The 14940-nt window shown below is 42.4% G+C and overlaps 2 protein-coding genes across 7 annotated transcripts in view; both read left to right on the forward strand.

Annotated features, from left to right (window-relative positions):
- The window catches only part of LOC121595155 (inositol-pentakisphosphate 2-kinase), a 110626-nt gene extending 102894 nt beyond the window's left edge, over window positions 1–7732 (forward strand). For all 6 annotated transcript variants that reach the window (XM_041918833.1, XM_041918832.1, XM_041918835.1 and 3 more), the window contains 7 exons: window positions 457–639; window positions 745–803; window positions 5508–5675; window positions 5776–5887; window positions 5955–6062; window positions 6153–6418; window positions 7481–7732. In XM_041918833.1, coding sequence (XP_041774767.1) covers window positions 457–639; window positions 745–803; window positions 5508–5675; window positions 5776–5887; window positions 5955–6062; window positions 6153–6418; window positions 7481–7655 — 1071 coding nt within the window. In that variant the 3' untranslated portion in view covers window positions 7656–7732. The remainder of the gene's footprint in view (window positions 1–456; window positions 640–744; window positions 804–5507; window positions 5676–5775; window positions 5888–5954; window positions 6063–6152; window positions 6419–7480) is intronic.
- A 110-nt stretch (window positions 7733–7842) lies between these two features.
- On the forward strand, window positions 7843–13904 carry LOC121595158 (calcium and integrin-binding family member 2). The gene is made up of 3 exons (XM_041918837.1): window positions 7843–8157; window positions 9287–10336; window positions 10416–13904. Exons 2-3 carry the CDS (start codon window positions 9925–9927, stop codon window positions 10631–10633), a joined length of 630 nt encoding a protein of 209 aa, XP_041774771.1. The 5' UTR covers window positions 7843–8157; window positions 9287–9924; the 3' UTR covers window positions 10634–13904.
- The last annotated feature ends 1036 nt before the right edge of the window (window positions 13905–14940 follow it).

Genomic DNA, 14940 nt, shown 5'->3' on the forward strand with positions numbered 1-14940 from the left:
GGGGTTCGTTTATATGGTATACCTTTAGCCTCTGCATCTGTGTACGCGTAAGCGTGCCCTCTTGTTGTACTGATGCCGTTCCAAATGTGTCCTGGGAACAGTCAGGACAGACACTATGTGTCAGTGCTGAGCCACTTGTGCGCATGTGTTAATTTGGATTCTAGGAATAACTTTTATGTGCTCAAGCACAATTGTATATTATTAGAGTTAGATTTTGATTTTTCGGAAGTATCAGCTGAAGTTGATTGTTTGTTGAAAGGAAGTTCTCATCATCAGCAGACGAATATGATTGTGTAAATCACTCTGTGTATTAGCCTTCAGAGCAAACACAATTTTAAGGAATGCATATTACTCAAATATCCCACAACCAACGTCAACTCATTATGCACTCTAAGTCAACATTGGAACTCATTTCCCTATATTTCTTTATTTTTTCCATTCTATCGATCGGCACAGGACTCGAAAATCTCTTCCACACCAACCACCACCCACTACCAGACGTACTGCGTCGAAATCAAACCGAAGCAGGGCTGGCTGGCGTACGAATTCTGTGATAACATACCCCTTCCCCCGGAGCCGCTGTCCAACGGTGGTGGGGACCTTCGGAAGTGCCGTTACTGTTTGCATCAATATTTAAAGGTAATATCGCAGCTAGCCGGTTGTAACCTTATGGGTTCACCTTCACCCCCTTAACACTCTCGGGGGATTTCGTTTCATTCCGATTTTTTTTTTGTCTATTTGCAGCTCCAAAAGAAATCGATAGCAAAGATTAGTAAATACTGTCCTCTGGATCTCTACTCCGGGTAAGTAGGGCCCTGTCTCCGGCCGTGTTACCTCTTCATCTCATTTCTTTCACGAATCTTCCATCTGCGGCAAGGTTGGTCGTACGATCTCAAGGCTTTCGGCCCCGTTTGCCCTCGCTCTGCTCTGCTTTTACTGTGTATTTTTGCAACTGTTTGAAACTGTTAAACGCTGCTCGGAACTTAACCACCACTGTACGCCGTGTGAGCCGCTATACGGATTGTATTTCGCACAGACGCGAAGAATCGCGGTGACCAAAAATAGCGATCGATAGCGCACACAGCACCGAGTAGAGGGTTTGCTTTTGTTTTGTATGTGTATGTTTTTTTTTTATTTCTTTTCTTCAAACCATTTTGTGTCACAAGAAAGGTTCACGCGTCAAGTCTTCGAACGGCAAGCAACAGGTTATCGACGGCCGCGAATCCCTGTGCCCGCACGATTAATGCGAGCTCTCTTGGGTGTCACTCAGTGTCAGTCAGAGCACCGGCAAAGGTGACCGTTAGGGACCGGGATTTGCGATGTGAACTTCCCCATCCTTTCAAGAGGAACAACGTTCACCAACCCCCCCCCCCCCCCCCCCGGGAGCGCGCTGCTGAAACAAAGAATTATATTTTACGAATCGAACTGCCGCCGCGCGCGCTCAAGGCAAACGGCAGTATTATCGGTATGATCCGGTTTTCGGTACGGGGCCGGCGGGGTTTATCTAGATCTTTTTTGCTTTTTTTGCTTCTTTTTTCGCCACCGGAATTTGAACAACAAAATCCCACCACCGCTTAATGGCCACTGGGTTTCTCGCGTGTTTGGTTGGTGGTGACGCAGGTTCGGAAATTTTCCTTGTGACGTGCCACCAGAAGAAACGCACGCTCTTAGAGTGGGGGGCGAGCTGTCATACGGGCACAGTATCGGCAGGTGGCATTAGTCATAGTGTGTCTCCTGCGCCTCTTCCACCCACCCGCGGATGGTGTGTGTTATTTATATTGATGAGTGTGTAATTTCCGAACCACAAACCATAAACATGATAGCGCAAGAGTACAAAAAGAGAGGTAAAAAACCCCCGAAACGAGTTGTCACTTTTTCATTTGGTGTGTTTCATTTTGTTTTTGGCAAAACAAACACGTTTGCGTAGAATATAATCGGCTTTACTATGGCCCGCACACACCAACACCTCTCGGCTCGTTGATTGACGATTCTTTGGAGTGCATGTTATACAATTTTGAACCCAATTAGCTGCGACATGGCTGCTAAATTGTTTGCAAATAAAACGGCAAGATAGATAAGATAGCATTGAAAGAGCTAATCAAAACAATTGCATCAGAACAAAAGCAATTTGCAACAATATTAGCACTGCCGAGGACACGAAGCCCTTTCAGCATCGTTGAGATAGCTTTAAATTAATTTTAAATCATAAACTAATTTTATTGATTACTATCGATTAAACCGTATAAGTTGTAATCGTTAAATTTGTGGTAGTTACTAGTGATGGGAGCTCCGGATTGGATTCGTGGATCCACTCCGACTCCGACATTATTAATCCGGATCTGACTCCAAACTAATATTGCTTCAAATCTGGCTGTTCCGAACAAATATACACCCCCTTGACTCCGATTTATCCGGACTACTCCGATCGAATCCAAATGGCTCCTATCGAATCTGTTAACTACCGTAGTTAATTCGTAGATCAAAATACTTACACTAAAAAGCAAACTTGCAAGCAACCCTAGCTCCTAGCTAACATAGCTACACATATAAGCAAAAAACCAATTATCTTTGTGCGTACCGGCAAAACCGTATAACGGGTTTTCTATAATTTTTTGGTTGTATTGTTTTGATAAATTCGTGATATTATTTCCTGTTTTAAAATGTTCGAATTTGTCCAACGATTTACTAACTGGTTTCCGCATATTTTTAAGAATTCCTATAACTATTTGGGCTAATGCTACCATTTTTCCATCAAATAATTTAAACAATTTGGAGCAATGCTCAATACATTGTTGAATTGAATTCAAATAATTTCTGGAAGCCATTAATAAATCGTGAGCTCCAAACGATTTCGGGCTATTCCAGACGACAAAGAACGACTCTGGACGACTCCGGACGACTCCGGACGACTCCGGACGACTCCGGACGACTCCGGACGACTCCGGACGACTCCGGACGACTCCGGACGACTCCGGACGACTCCGGACGACTCCGGACGACTCCGGACGACTCCGGACGACTCCGGATTACCCCGGATTACCCCGACACCGGGCGGAGCTAGTGGTTCAGATTTTGCCGGAGTCTGACTAACAATAGCCGGAGTCGGATCGGAGTGGTGCGTGCGCTTCAAAGAGCACATCACTAATATACAGTGTATAGTGACACTGTATAGTGTAGATACTCCAGGCAGGAATGTAAATTAGTATGTGTAGTGATACGTTAATTGTTATGAATAATTGACTAAGGATAATCAAATTTACCCAAGAACTTAAAAAGGCTAAACATTCTTCCAGATCAACTAGCCCAACCCTCACACCGCTTACTCCGGAGATGATCCGGATTCGAATCGGAAAGCATCTGGATCCAGATAAATTCAAATCCGGTTGCAGGCCCATTTTGCCCATCACTATTAGTTACACACTCACAATAAGAAGATCGCCTATGATATCCGGTCAATTTCATGCCCTCAAACGTGTCTCTTTCGGTAATTGAAGATCTCTGACACATCGGCTACAAACTACACAACCATGCATGTTGCTGGTGAAACTCCTGCAGCAAAACAACTGACCTTTAAGCATTAATTATGACTCGGTTGGGTCGTTCGCCGCATCCTGTGTCTTCCGGAGTTTCGTGGTTCGTTCTTGCATCAGTTACCCACTCCCCCTTGTGGTTGTTTGTGCAACGGGGCCCGGGACACACATGTAAGGCTGCCGATTTCTCTCCCATACGATGCAACCATCATTTGCGCACACCGCAGAGACCGACTTGTGGCCCCGGCACACAAACTCCTTTGGGCTGTGGCATCGGGAGGCGCAAAAAAGACAACGATGACGACGACGACAGCGATGCACCTCACGCATCGTGCGCATCGCGTTATAAATAAAACTTCAATTATTACTTTGCCGTTGGCGGGTTGGCCCCCAAAAATATCCCATCCCTTCAGTCACAGTCCCGGAATATCAATCCGATGTGTGTGTGTGTCACACACGCCGCGAGTTCGTCGTGGGGCGCGCACAGTTTTAACGCGGCAAGGGATTTAATTTCCTCCCGATCGGGGAATCGCGGTCCGTAAGCACCACGCCGACCCCCAAAACCGGTCCGGCGTACACAGCAGCTGCACTCTACTGCATTTTGCGTGTGATCCATGCACTTTCGAATTTCATTTTTTGCTGCCGCGCCGGCTGCCTGCTACTGCTGCTCTAGTGCGCAAAACATCCAATATTTTACCGTTACGACGTGGGCCAACATTTAACTGCAGGGCCGGTGCAATTGCACTTCTGTAGTGTAGTTCGCACACATCGCTGCCGAAGGGCGAAAAGTAGCGATTTTGCTAGGAAATCACGCCACCGTTCAGCGAACCGTACCCGGAGATCAGGTTCGAAGATTTTGAATGATCTTTTTTGGGGGATATTTTTAGTAACACGCGCGCGGCGGAGGCACCGTACCACGACGCTATGTGCGTGGTTGTTTGTCACAAAAGATGGGGAAGGATGGAAGGGAAAGAAAGTGTCTTGGGTGGTTGGAAGTGTTGGAGTGATGAGATTGCTCTGTTGAGGCGGGGGGGGGGGGGGGACATGGGTTGAAGATCGCGAACGAAGCGATGCAAATGTTTCGTTTCGTCAGGTCGCTTTCGTTTGATTTTGTTTGGTTTTTGTGCTCACAGCACAGTTTCTATGGCAAACCCACCACCGTGAGGTACGCAATCACAGCACAATTTTATTGGGAAGTAAAACTAAGAAATTTTATTACTTTGCCAACGACGACGTTACGAAGCAGGATCCTCTTGGTAAGGCCCGTCGCCACCGCCGCTTAACTCTGGTTCTGCTAAAGGACGAGTTGTGTAAAATGTATGCACATTCCATTACGATGCAACAACACGTGCATTGTTTTTGCGCCACTTTCTGCGCCGTTTGCCCCAAACAGCTGTCCCCTTATCTCCCCCCTGCTGTTCAAGGTTTACTACGGGTTTACAGTGCTGCCTCCTCAGGTCTGTGTGTTGTTTGTGTCCTTTGATAGGCAATCGTACTGAGTGAAAAGAGAAACTTTAACAGCGAGATATGCAATAAAGGTCAAGGAGCACTGGCAGGAAAGTTGCTGCACAGTTGGTTTCCATTTTCGGTCCACCGGTCGTGTCTAGGAGCTTGGTCCGTTCGGTTTTGGTCTTTTGACGTGATAAGTTCTGCATACAAAATAATGCTCGTTTGTGAGATTTCTAAAGGCATATCCACTGGTGACAATTAGTACTAAACTTTGTTTGAAGAATGTTTGCTCAACTTAAGATTGACGCATTTCTGTAAACACCAGAACACGAGTGAAGAAGTTGAAGCGTAGCATGTGGTAAACTCTGACAAAAAGACGTCATCAGGTCATACATCAGAGGGAATTCTGCTGGAAAATGAACTTGAATAGTTAATACATTTACAATGAAACACGCTTATATACTGCGAAGACATCAGCTAGCTGTATATCTGTAACTGACTTGACTCTATTTCCCTTACGTTCCACAGTAAACCCGTTCGTGTTCTGCAAGCCGTAAAGGGCCTTATCGGTGCGCCGCAGAACAACTTTAAAATACTGAAAAATGGCAAGGTCGTGTACGACGACAAGCGGGAAAAGTCAATGTTCAATCGGATACTGCGTGAAATGTTCCCGCGCGACGGTCGCACAAAGGATGAGTAGGTGTTTGGTTTAACTCCAACTGAGTTAATTACAATTGATTGGATTCAATTTCCACGAGGTTTGTGTTTTTATTGTTTTGTTTTTCCTCCCCTGCAGGAGAAGCACAATTTTCATGAATCTGATAAAAGAGATTTTGCTGAAAGATTTTACCACAAACGACGAGCATTGCGATCGGAAGCTGTTGAGCATCAAGAAGGATCGGAAGAAGGTACGATAAACTCCGTTGGAAGGCTAAACTTTGTGGATATATTATTAATTTTATTTGATTTGTATAGAAGGATAAAAACCAGCTTCACGAACGCGCCTGCAACCCCGTCAATCAACAGTTTCTTCCCCAAAGTTGCGCCCTTCGACAGATCCTAGACGTGCAGTTGTTAGTGAAGGTATACCAAAAATGCCTAATATAATGCCCAATATATTTAGCAACTGCTCCTACTAATTCCGCATTATTTTACCTGGGTTCTCTCTTGCAGTCAAGCATTTCTACGATCGATCCATCGAAGCTTAACAAATCGCGATCCGATCCGTACAGCTATATAGACGAAATGTACGAAAAGTATCTCACCTACCAGGAGGACGCACTGTACGATGGGCGCGGCAGCAGTCGCACCACCTGGCCGAACGGTTCCTTCTGTGCCGAGTACCTGTCCGAGGAGGAACAGTATCAGCTCGGTGCGACGGCCCTGGACTGCTCGATAATGATCACGTTCCGGCGGCTGTCCGGTGCCGAGGAGAGCAGGTAATACAGGCCTTTACACGAGTACGCAAACAGAAACACGCGAACAAAGGGAGTCCGTCTCTGCAGAGGATGTAGAGGCATTTAAAAAGGAGCTTTTCTTCTTACTTCGTTTTGTCGGTCGAAATTTGGTGAATGGGAAGCGCGCTGCGGCTGCCAGGACTAGGTTTGCACATGTGGGTCTGTCTGGAAGGACTATAGCTACCTGTGACAAACGAAGCATGAGCAAAAGAAAAGGATGAGATTACTTGTACCATACACCAAACGGCACAAGGCGGGTGAAGGAGAAAATGAGACTCCACATTAGCACAGAGTTGCAATCCATCCCGTTCGGGTCGGATGGTTAAAAAAGTTTCTCTTTTCCCTTTTTGGTCCATCACTGCGCACTGGGAACCTTTGCTCCCAGGTCTGTCTGAATGTCCTGGTAGACAATTTAGGGATTTGAAAAATTATCCCGCCGCTTTGCTGCGTGTTGTGTTTGGCTTTGTGTTGGAATATGGGATTTTTAGGGATGTGTTGAGCCTGAACATTCCTGAGAATTTCTTCGTCCTATTCTATCGCCACTTGTCTTTTGTGAGTGCGTGTGTGTGTGTATCATAAACTCTTTGCAAAGAGAGCGAGAACCTTCATCCTTTATAGCTGTGCCACCGGATAAAGGTGATCAACTTTTTATTTTCGACTGACCTGAACTCTCTGTACGTTGTTGGTGTGGTCTTTGCGTTGTATGGATTCGCTGGATATATTAGGATTCCTTAGGTTTCTCACTGTATGAATTGTTTAAAGCTCGTAGCACGGTATTTTGAGACCTTTTGCTCAGCGGACTCAGGGGTTTTATGTTTCATGGGAAGTTTGATTTCCGTTTTGCGCTACTGAACCTTAACCTGATTTATTTTAAATTTGTTTTGAAATTCAATATTGTTTGTACAACGGATTGACTTGAAGAAATAGGAAATACTTGCCAAATGTACAGCTAAAACATTATCATTTTAAGCTTCATTTATGTTTAGCGTTTGCAAATCCACATCTTCCCGTTATAATAATACGAATTGTATTCATTCTTTTCAGCCTAACTGACGCAGCACGGAATCACATCGTCTCGATCGAGGGTATGAAGTTTATCGTCAACGTTACGATCACCGATCTCGATCCTAAATCGCACAAACACTACGCCAAGTATGTGGAACAGCTAGCATCGTCTGCGGTAGCGTACCGAGACTTCATCAGCAAATTGCGGCGTTAGAGAAGCAATCTAATCGTCTATTTATATATGTGTGTGTAATGTATTGTGTCTCTTATCCTAATGAAGTCCCTCCAGAATTATCTGTGCGTGTGTGTGTATGTGACTTTAAGAAGATTTACAATATGATGCCTATAGAGGGAACGGATAGCCAAACTAACAGCAGCACAAGCACACAAGAACACAATATGGTGAACCTCAAGACAAAAAGCAATAATACTTTTTTGCCCAATACCCTACGTACTAAGATAACCCAGGTGTGGAATCACTTTCCTGAAGAAGTTGCTGTTTATAGCAGTGTGGGCGTTTGTGTGTGTGTGTCTGAAGGAAATAATTGCATGTTTAAATATTAAAAGAAGCTAACTAATACGCAAAAAACGCAAGTGATCATCACATAAAAGGGCAAAAGAAAGCTAAATGCACCAATGAAGCAGAAAGGAATATTAGAAAACAATGAAAGACAAAACCAAGTACAGGAAAAAAAAGATGGTTGAAAAGCTAGCATGTAAGTGTGTAATTAAATTCTAATAATAATGCAATTTGTGCACTAAAACAAGAGGCGCTACTGACAGTGGACCGACAATTTGAAAGCAAAGAACGAACACAGGCACAGGAAATGGCGACTGAACAAAGAAAACTAATCTGCTTTTAATAAGTTTACTTAAATGATGTTTTGCTTTTAAATTACGCACGTGTCAAAGCATGCAAATGTAATCGAACATCATATGTCAGCGGGCATCATCACATACATGTGCAACATTATATAGGTTTACTGAGCGTGCTCTATTTATTACACTTTATTTATTTATTTTAGCATTTTAGCCGGGAGACATAAACAGGGGGAAATGACACACAAAAAGGGGTGAAAGGATGACACCAAATAATTTATGTGTATACTTTATTCTTACAAAGAAGATTGTACTAGGTTATAGAACTATCATCAAAAAGCATGTTTGAGAAAAAAATTAATCCATTTCATGATGGTGCAGAGCTCTTTACTGGCAGAGGAAGTGAACAAACAAAAAAACCACACCACACAATCAAGAATGCTCTTGATGTATGCAGTATTTATTGCTAGGTTTTCCTTATTTTTCGTATTTTTTCTACAAACGGTTAAAATCACAGGTATTAAAACCCATTTTTCGAATCACTGTTCGCGTTTTGCGTTAGCCAGACTATACAACCTTGTAGGATGGTAGATTCTTTTTTTTTCTTTCTTGAACCAGTAGCAGTAGAATGGCATTTGTTTTCTCCGTTTTCGACGAAAGAGATGTGTAGCTAAATTGTTCTCCAAATATTTAAGTAGAGACTTTTTGAAAGACTTCTAAGGAAAGATTGTGACTGTGTAGTTTTTTTTTAACAACGTGTGACGCACCACTATAAGACAACCTTTTTATCTGTCGATACACAAACAAACACACACACTGTATTCAGTACGTACTGGTTAGTGCTGTAGAAAGGGAAGGATATGCGGTGCTGAACACACTGTTCTTCTTATCTGTTTTTATATATATATAGGAGCTATTTTTCACACGTTGCATTACTCTACTACACCAAACGGTGGATGTGTTATGGAAAAAATAAGAATAAATTTGCTGAAAATCTTTATTAATTATTTAAAATTCTTTTTCCAGGACGCATTTCGCTCGAGCGTCTGTCCGAAAATGGTGTGCCTTTAGTTTGATGTTCAGTTTAACAAAGAAATATCGTTACACCCAGAACGCGATGACCAACCGGGAATGATGGCAAAGCAATTATCTGACTTCCGATGTGCGCGCATTGTGGTGGAATGTGGCGGCGACCTACACACAAAAAAAGGGGGGCAAAGAAACCACCCATGTGGCTAGCAATCGATTACTTGCTGCGCCCTTTCGGTCGTTTAACCTTTTGGAGCTTCCAGCCACCACCACCCCCGAGAGACACTGACACGAAGAAGAATCCGGGCGGACATTGTGAGGGAAGGATATCCTTTTGCGTGACGATAAATTCCTTTCGCCTCTTCTAGTCGTTGCTTTGGGGGAGGTAGAAGAAATGGGACACACCCAACGGTTTTAGTGCTAGTACCACCCGGAATATGGTGGGTTAGGCTGTGGGAGTGTGTCTGTGTCTGTGTACAAGGATAAATTGTTAGTCCTGGTGTGCGAACGATGACACCAGCAACAAGTCATTAGGGAGAATCTTTACCCGTTTCCGCATGCTTCCTCCATATTCCGCCCCAAAAGGAGTGGAGTGAATCGATGGCTGTAACGAACCCCCCCGAAGAGTGTCGGGAATGAATCGAGTCCGTTTAGTCGTTGTTGCGCTTTCGGACGGTGTGCACCACTGCCATACGATGGGTAACAAAGTGGTCACCTTCACCGACCAGCAGCTGGAGGACTATCAGGACTGTACGTTCTTCACGCGCAAGGAGATACTGCGCGTGCATCAGCGGTTCCACGAGGCCAGCCCGGACCTGGTACCGGTCATTATGACCGAGGGACAGGCCTCCACCATACAGGTGCCGCGGGAACGCATCGAACGGTTGCCCGAGCTGGTGGAGAACCCGTTCAAGGGCCGCATGTGTGAAGCGTTTTCGCGCGACGGCGACGGTAACCTGACGTTCGAGGACTTTCTCGACCTGCTGTCCGTGTTTAGTGAGCAGGCGCCGCGTGACATTAAGGTGTACTACGCGTTCAAAATTTACGGTAACGACGGTGGGACAGTTTGGGGCGACCGTGCGGGACGGCAAGTTTATAACGTATAATTGTTTCGCTCCCAAACCAGATTACGATCGTGACGGGTTTATAGGGCAGTCGGATCTGCTGAACGTGATCACTGCGCTCACGCGCAACGAGCTATCGCTGGAGGAGCACCAGCAGATAGCGGAAAAGGTTATCGAGGAGGCGGACGTGGATGGGGACGGGAAGCTGTCCTATCTGGAGTTCGAACACGTGATAACGCGAGCGCCCGACTTTATATCGACGTTTCATATTCGTATCTAGTGTTTTTTGAGTGTGTTCATTGTTTTATCAAATATGAAAGAATTTATTACAGTTTTGCCGTTTGGAAGAGTATTTGAATAAAAATAAATATGTGTGGCCTTCCTGATGTAATGCACAATAAAATACACATCAGATAAAAATGTTTGTTACAATCCTACTCCCATGCTCACGTGTTTGACACACCTGAATGTAAAGATGGAGCATGTTCGCAGAGTACCTTTTCAAATGAAGGTGCACCTGCACTATACTGATTCTGAATCATTACCGGAAGTTTTTTTTTCTTTATTTTTATACAGACTTTGAGCCAATTGGCCTCATTCGCCTCTTGTTACCGGAAGTGAAAATGAATTATAACCCATAACAGTCCTGAGACTGATCCTGCACCCATACTGACCATGGAACTGATACCACATTCCTCTAGGTGCTGGAACTGATTCCCAACCCATACTAGACCTGATGTTAGTCTTGAAATCATACGGACCCTGAAGCTGATCCTGGACCTGTATTGGTTTTGGAGCTGATCCTGTCCATGCCGATCCTTAAACTGACCTCGAATCCACATCACATACCGAAACTCTATCGGTCCTAGAGATCCGGAATACGTACCAATTCTGTAACTCATCCCAAGCCTGTACATATTCTCAACCTAAGCCTCCGGTGCTTGAGCGTTTGTGAAGTCATATACGGACATCACACGGGGTGTAAACTTTGGTTTAAACTGGATTTCAGCCATACAACCCTATAATCTTTTGACAGGAAGTTTGCGCTCTCCCATTCAAATCAAGCGTACTCTTTTTGAGTTTACGTTTCGTGTGACGTAGGTAATAGGCGAGCTGCAGGTAGTGTCCTGTCTATTGTGTTGATTGATATCCTTTCGCAAGATAATAGAGACATTTTTAAACAGAAAACAGAATTAGAATTTAGTGACTGTTGGGTTAAATGTACAATTTTAAAACCTACCATCAAGTAATGCTCATACCATCCAGTAACTGGCATAGTAGAAGAGGAAACAACTCCCATATGTGCGCGAAATGTGCAATTAGCGTCGGACTGAAGCGAGAGAGAGAAAGAAAGAGAGAGAGAGCGAGAGAGAGAGAGAGAGAGAGAGAGAGAGAGAGAGAGAGAGAGAGCAAGAGAAATGCGGTCTCGTCTGCAAAGTACAAGCAAGAGTACGTTCACCGAGTACGCCCATTGAAAAATTAACGAAATGAAAAGCATTTTCGTGAAATCGAATTCAAACTGAACGTTAGAACGAAATATTTCAACCAAGCTTAACGGGATATTTTTAAATTTGTTTAGCGAATTGAATTATTTTCTTATATGGCCACTGTTAGCAGTTGTTTACAATGATTTTTATTTAGCATAAAGGAAAAATTCTGCCTGGAATTTAAAAACATCAGTTTCTCATAAAACAAGATTAGGTAGAATTTGTAAATAATGCAACCAAGAAGAAAATGAATGGTAACATATTGTTTTCACTAATGTATAAATAAATCTAGACGATTTATGATTTCTCCTTTTATCAAAGATTCACTTCATTGAAATTGAAATTATAATCATCTTGTTGGCTCACATTCAACATACGACTGAAAAGTGAATGATTTGACAAGGTTTGATAGTTTGAAGTCGATATTTGAGCAATACTGATAAGCCTATCAGACAACATTTTTAGCTGATTGTTCTGTAAAATATTGCTCCATCTAATAAGTGATCAAATACGAAAATTTGGCATACATGACACATTTACGTGATGAAATACATGCTCTTTATATGGTTTTAAAAGCGTGCCCGCTATTGTAAACGTAAATTACAAAATAAATTATAAAAATATTAATTTCTGAAAAATGGAAAAGAAATACGCGTACTGAAATACGTCGGAACTCTTAAAATTATCAACTCATAGTAAGTTGGAATTAAAATCTTTGGCCACTCAAGTACTGTCTTAAAAACCACATGTTCGCTGCAACGTGTAATAACAAGGAATTTTAAAAATAAATTTGCATATCGAATCAAGAAAGCACAAACACGATTGAGAATGCACGTGGACTGGCATCCATTGGTACCTGGTAAATGAGAATAAAAACAATGTATCTACATATTGTGCTGATCCACCTGTGCCAAAGGAAATGCGGAACAACGAATTTGAACAACAATTCCCTGGAGATGTTAATAAAGTTAATTAAAACTGGATGACCTCCCGATGCGTACCGATTTTATTAATATTTCTGTTCATCGTTGTCATCGCTTTGCTAGTGGTGGAAGTAAATAAAAAAACCGACCACACATGTATCCCGCAATGTGGTTTATGACGTGAGGGTGATTGTTTTTTGGGACACCATTGAAAGAGAAGCTTTTAGCACGCTGTTGCTAATGTTGGTGGAACCATGATACAAAAAAAAACCCAACCAGTAAGGCCACCTCGTCGTTGAAATGATCCCACACACCATACAAACATGCAATTGGGACTGGGTTGGTGGGATTTAAATTTGCTTAACCACCTCCTTTTATACAAACATACATCACGTCGTGGCGATCTGATCCGTTCCGATGATGCGATATTGAGCCCGATATCGCCGATACACGTTCACGCTGCCGGTCGAGGTCACCATAAATCTTTGCATAATCGAATCGAAACTTAATCACTCAATCTTTTCGCATGCACGCGGTAGCTGGAGCGGGAACGGAAACGGGTGAGAATGGTGCGGCGTGATCGGTGGCTTCATTTCTGATGGTCACCGCTTCCGTATAATTGATGACACGCATCATTACGGGCCTCGGGCAGATGGGTAAAAAACGAGGCATAAAAAGAGGAACACATTAATGTATTTGATTTGTGTGTGACGCTGGATGACCGTGTGCTTATGTTGCTTTGTGCGTCACTATTACAACGGGGCAATCGGTTTGAAAGTGATCCAATGTTATGGTTGTTTTATTTACGTGTGTGTATGTTTTTCACAGCATCGATTGAATCATTGAATCTAATTGTGCATAAATAATGCTGTTGAATGGCAAGTAGTGTAATATCAGAATAAGAGGAGAGAGTAAGATAGTTATACAAATAGATGAGAAAAAGAGTGAAAAATTGATTGAACATTTATAACAAAACAGTACTACTAAAACAGGGTTAGGAAATTGATGATATAAAGTATAAAATGAAGGGCAAATTTAAGAAATAGTTTTGTTTAATACTATAAGATTGTTAAATAAATTAGATTTCACATAAGTGACACGTAAGCAAATATACCAAATTCTATTTTTTACAAGCAATTGTTACACAAGTTTTGTAAATTTGTAAACTCTGAATATAAAATGCTAAATTACTTTATTCTTCTTCCCTTTGTGTCTTAAAAAAAGTATATAAGGCGAGATAAGGCAAAATTGCTTGGGTAAGACTCATAAAGATAAAATTAGTAATTTTTAAAGATGTTTTAAATAATTTAAAAATCAGGAAAAAAGCCACCATATTCATAATAACAGGCAAAAATATATAAATAGGTACACAACTTTGTGAAAAATAGTAAAATTTATCGTAACAAAAGGTTTGAAATGAACAAAGCAACAAATATTGCCAAAGTGAACAAAAATACTGGAGAAACAAAGCAAAAAAGCAACAAAAATTTTAAAAACCCTTTGTTTCGAAGATTGGATTGATTTTTAGGAGCGCCATCTATTGAAGACTAGCGGAACTGTAAAAAATAAGGGTGTTTCTACTAGGTGTATCGTGTAAATGTTTATTTTCCAAACAGGATATTAAATTAAATTTTCAGAATTTATTAATTTTATTAGATATCATAATGTTTCATAATACAAAAATAGTATAAACATTAATTGATTACATTCTGTGTTTTATGATATAGGACAATAATACAACATGAATAAAATAAAATACTTCCCAACCAAAACAGGTCTCATCGCGGACAAAATGGAATCGCATTCCCTCCCAAAACGGTGCAGAATTCATTCGAGATTTGATTCCATTTGTCAACCGGTTCGAATTAATATCGCCTCTCGTGCATAATGGAGCGCAATGTTTCATTCGCTTCCACTGTGTCACGCAGCGGTCATATCAATCGCGCTATCGTGTTACCTGGCGAAATGTGGCAAATTTCCTATTCATTTTCTTCACTTTTCACGAATGCTTTTGATTTATCGTTCCACACCACCCCACACACACACACACACCCCAAAAGTCACGAGCTTTTTACTAGCTTTTGCTTTTATTTTGCCCTTTTTCCCCATGATGCGGATTCACTCAGGCGAGGCAGGCCTCACTTACGCCAAGCCCGCCGACACACGTGGCTCGCGTC

The sequence above is a fragment of the Anopheles merus genome, chromosome 3R (assembly GCF_017562075.2).
Source record: "Anopheles merus strain MAF chromosome 3R, AmerM5.1, whole genome shotgun sequence".
Lineage (NCBI taxonomy): Eukaryota > Metazoa > Arthropoda > Insecta > Diptera > Culicidae > Anopheles > Anopheles merus.